The 4,290-nt window shown below is 38.8% G+C and overlaps 1 protein-coding gene across 1 annotated transcript; it reads left to right on the top strand.

The window, feature by feature from the left end:
• Nucleotides 1-1,181: 1,181 nt before the first annotated feature.
• Nucleotides 1,182-3,861, top strand: LOC104965375 (interleukin-1 receptor accessory protein-like 1). The gene is made up of 4 exons (XM_010794331.1): nucleotides 1,182-1,200; nucleotides 3,299-3,444; nucleotides 3,612-3,689; nucleotides 3,776-3,861. The coding sequence occupies exons 1-4, from the start codon at nucleotides 1,182-1,184 to the stop codon at nucleotides 3,839-3,841; spliced, it is 309 nt and encodes a 102-aa protein (XP_010792633.1). The 3' UTR covers nucleotides 3,842-3,861.
• The last annotated feature ends 429 nt before the right edge of the window (nucleotides 3,862-4,290 follow it).

The raw sequence follows: 4,290 nt of genomic DNA, 5'->3' as shown, positions 1-4,290 counted from the left end.
TCACAGGTGAACACAATCAAACAACTAGACACACCGGGGACACTAACGACAGGAGGAAAAACACAAGGAAAAGGACCAGACAATAACCCAGGAGGAAAACATGACAGCAAAACCCAAACATACAAAATTACAAACGTGACATAACCCTAGGAGTGTGACAGTACACATCTTATACCTGCTATTATTTTTTTAAGCTTTTTTCAGAGGCGCCTTGTTACTTTCACTGCAGTATAAAACTAATTAATTCAGATATGAAGCCATTCTCTACTTTGCATTAGCATTGTATTACCACGACCTGTCCAAAAGACTAAAATAACTTTATAATGTGAAGCTCCAAAGGAATATGTGTTCTTTGAACTATTCAACATTTTCTCTTAAAATATATTACTACATTTACTTAAATATGGTTTATAATGAATCACCCTAAGCCAACATTAAAACACACATGCATCCTAAGCGGGGTTTGAAAAGTCATATTTCAAGAGGCTGCCTCTCTGTTCCCTAATAACATCCCAACAACATGTCCACTGTGCAAAACATGCGTAACTTACACTAAGCTGCATATGAATGAAAGGTTACAGATTGTGAAAATAAATGAGTTGGTAACATCCACACACAAGAGCTTCCTTTTCAATGCTTACCAAAGCTATTGACAGAGCAACATGGTAAAAAAAAAACACGTTCAATTATCCACTCCATTAGCCCTCCGAAGAGTGCGAGAGTTAAACAACGAGAGCAGAAAGAGGCGGGGACAGGGTCATTGGCTTGTGTTTACAATTAATTGATTTGTATAATCCTCAGAAATAGAGAGCGGGAAGAGGTAGGGAAGGGCTGAACAGAAGGGGGGGGGAGAAAAGGACAGAGAAAGATGAAGAGAGGGATGGAAAAGCAGAGAAGAGAAAGAATTGAGTGAATTTTCAGATGCAGTTTACTATTTGTGCCCCTCAAATTGAGCGGGAAATCATAATCTGTTGTTGCAGAGTCTCCGTCATTAATTTAGTTAGCACGAGAAAAGATGGTAGCAGTAGAGACATACAGAGATAGGAGATTTGTTTCTCACAGATCACTCAGTTTTAGACACTTTCGGGAACTACAAATTTGAAAAATAATCGGAACGGCGTACGTTCCCAAATAATTGTAAATAGAACAGTTAGGGAAGATGAGTTTAAATAGACCTCAGGATGAAGCAACAGCACTACAGTGAGGATTAAAAGAAGCATTTGTGGAGCTCTGAAATAGGTTGCTCAGATTTGAGTTATTGTTTTTGCTTTTAGACATTAGAAGATGGCTAATGAACTGTACTAGTAAAACACAGTATTTTACATGTAATGTCTTGAAAATGCCTGTTTGATATCTGTGCGAAAACTAATAAAGAGATTTATAATAAAAAAAACGAATGTGGCTAATGGTTGCCATAATGCTAACGATATATTTAGTGGATTTAACTTCTCATTTTGGGAAATTCAACCAACTGAAAATATGCTATCTGTTCCAGCCATTGAGTGGTGCAGCGGTGACGTATTTTGTAGGATGACCAGGCAGTTATCTTCGCATAGGCTCTCTCGACAGAAAACAATGGGACTGTTTCATTGGATTTCAGTATATTGCAGAAAATAAGCTTTGTAGGAAACACACGTTTATGATACTTCCACGTTTTGGTCAGCAGAATAATCTCCACATATAAACACCACTCTTTAAATGTTTGATGCATACATTTAAAAAGCTAACATTAGGCTATAAGCTAACAACATCATGGTACCATGGTTGTGCATCACCACCACTAAGCTTTAAATGGACCTTTTGTTCGGACGGATGATTTTTAGTATAGTCTCATTTAGTCACTTGTTAGCAAGCTCTGTTTTCCAGACACAAAGAAGCTTCGGACATTCACAATTTGGGTGGTTACTGACGTATCTAATGTCCTAGTACAAAACGTGAAAATCTCTTAAGCTTGTGTTTCAACAGACGTTATTTCAGGCATCTAAATGTTGACTTTGAAACAAGGGAACCGAAAGTGGTAAAAGCTAACTAATGTCCGGGGTTTTCCAGGAGTCATTCCTGCACCACTGTATTCACCTCATTGAGTTCACATTTCCTTCCATAAGTTACAAGTAAAATCTGATGGTGGTCAGCACAACTCTGAATCCCATTAAAGAGCTGTTAACAAAACTCTTGCACAAGCATTCCTGTCACTGCTGTAAACTCCTGCCAGTCATTTCCTGAACAAAAAATGGGAAGGCTGACGCCAGCGAAAATACATCCGATACTATACATACTGATGTTCAATGTTCTCTGCTTCTTTATTTAAGAACTTGAAATCTTATTGTTTGTCTTTGCATTTTTGGGAAAGATATGCAAAGCTAAAAAAATAGCTCAACATATCAAGTAACACATCAAGTCAAACAGAAATAGGGACATGTGGGTGGTCAAAGTGCAGTTGTGATTAAAATTCAAAACTACTAGCTCTCCTGAAAAATAAATTACCTTTTAAGCACCTATAATGGTTACCCAATACTTAATTGCAATGTTTCTCACAATGTTGAGCTATTCTTTTTAAGAAAAGCTTTTTCAATATTGGTCCTGGGACCTGTTAAATATTTGTAATGTCTTATGCACTTGATAGTACATGTTGTGTTCCATAAAAGCATATGCCTCTTTTCTTCTTCCCCTAAAGTGAGATCAGAACATTGATAACTTACTCCCTCTGCTGTGATAATACTTCCAGGAGCTGTACAGTCCACCGCACCCAGCTGTTGGTTGTAAATAGTTACAGCACGTAATTCTCTCTAAAACCACAAATTGTTGATTACAACACATTTACATTTGCATTCACATTACACATGTTAAACAAATTACAAATAAAGCACTACTAAGTCAGCTTAGGAGGTGCTGGTAGTTGTATTTTATCAATTTGAACTAAACCACGTTAGCTTTGTGCCCCTTTAGCTTTTATGCTATGTTAGGCTAACCTTATTCTGACTCCAGCTTAAGGTTTATATCAATCTTCTAATGTCAAGCAAGTTGGCATATATTTTTACATTTTCTAACACCATTCCGTCAAATGATGATTATGAGAAAAAATGCTGACTTTGTCAATCCTGTTTTGTATTTAAATCAGATAGAAAAACAACAAGGAAAATATTTACTTTTGTTTTGGAACTGTTTCTTGTCTTTAACATTTATTCCAAACAAGTTCATTAGAAAACAGACGATGTATTGATCTTCACTTTATTCTTAAAACTTCCCTTTCTTTCTCTCTATTTAGTTTTCCCTTTGTCTCCATGTGTCTCTCTCCCAGCCTACATCGAGGACTTGGCTCGTAGCGTGGAGCAAAGCAGACGTCTGATCATCGTTTTGACTCCAGAGTTTGTTGCCAAAAGAGGGTGGAGCATCTTTCAGATAGAGACACGCCTCCACTCCATGCTGGTTACCGGGGAGATCAAGGTATGACATGGGAAGGAAACAGGAAGTACAAAAATAAGAGACATGCAGAACCATAACGTCGGAACTATTGCATTGTTTAGAGAAGTTGTGAAGTACTTTGCACAACACTTTGAAGAGCAGCTTAGTTCTCCCCTCTTAAGTACCTCCACCTCTGTGATTCTTTCCAGGTGATCATGATTGAGTGTGCAGACCTGAAGAATGTCATCAACTACCAAGAGGTGGAAGCACTTAAACACACGATCAAGGTATGCAGGGAGGGATAAATAGAGGGAGGGTGTGATTTGTCTTCAGACAGCAGGAGGAATAATAATAATCTCTTCCCTTTCCTCAGGTTTTATCCATCATCAAGTGGAGGGGTCCTAAGAGCAATGAGCTGTCATCTCAGTTTTGGAAATAGGTGTTCTTTTACTTCATTAAAATAAGTAATCCCACACTATCTCAATAACAGAACAAAAGTATGATGATCAAAACGTGCTTAAAGAGGCCCTAGTATGTTTTGGGAGTTTTCACTTTCCTCTAGTGTGTAGGTTTTTGTGCTTGTAAATGGTCTGCAAAGAATAAATCCCTGTGTTCCCTCCAGAGGGAGTTTCTCTCACAGCCCCCCCCCCCCCCCACATAAGAGGCTTCTCAATACTCAAATTTCCCCTCCTCGACTTCTCGACTCCTCGGTCCTCCGGTGGTGACCCGGAAATGAATTTCAGCGCGCCATTTTGAAGGACATCTAATTTCTCTAAATGCACACCGAGGACAGAGGATCGAGTGTCGAGGAGGCTCTCTGGAGGAGCTATAACCGAGGATACACTGATGGTTCCTCCACGACACACGGCCGGACTTATCTCAGCCAAT

The sequence above is a fragment of the Notothenia coriiceps genome, unplaced genomic scaffold (assembly GCF_000735185.1).
Source record: "Notothenia coriiceps isolate Sejong01 unplaced genomic scaffold, NC01 NC01_scaffold00037244, whole genome shotgun sequence".
Classification (NCBI taxonomy): Eukaryota; Metazoa; Chordata; class Actinopteri; order Perciformes; family Nototheniidae; genus Notothenia; species Notothenia coriiceps.
The sequence above is the reverse complement of the archived record's forward strand: the minus strand, read 5'-3'. Positions and strand labels throughout refer to the sequence as shown.

Bases quoted from the DNA above. Each gene is read 5' to 3' on its own strand.
- LOC104965375 (XM_010794331.1), top strand. The intron at 3,445-3,611 runs GTATGACATGGG...GATTCTTTCCAG, and splicing joins TGGTTACCGGGGAGATCAAG to GTGATCATGATTGAGTGTGC. The intron at 3,690-3,775 runs GTATGCAGGGAG...CCCTTTCCTCAG, and splicing joins CACTTAAACACACGATCAAG to GTTTTATCCATCATCAAGTG.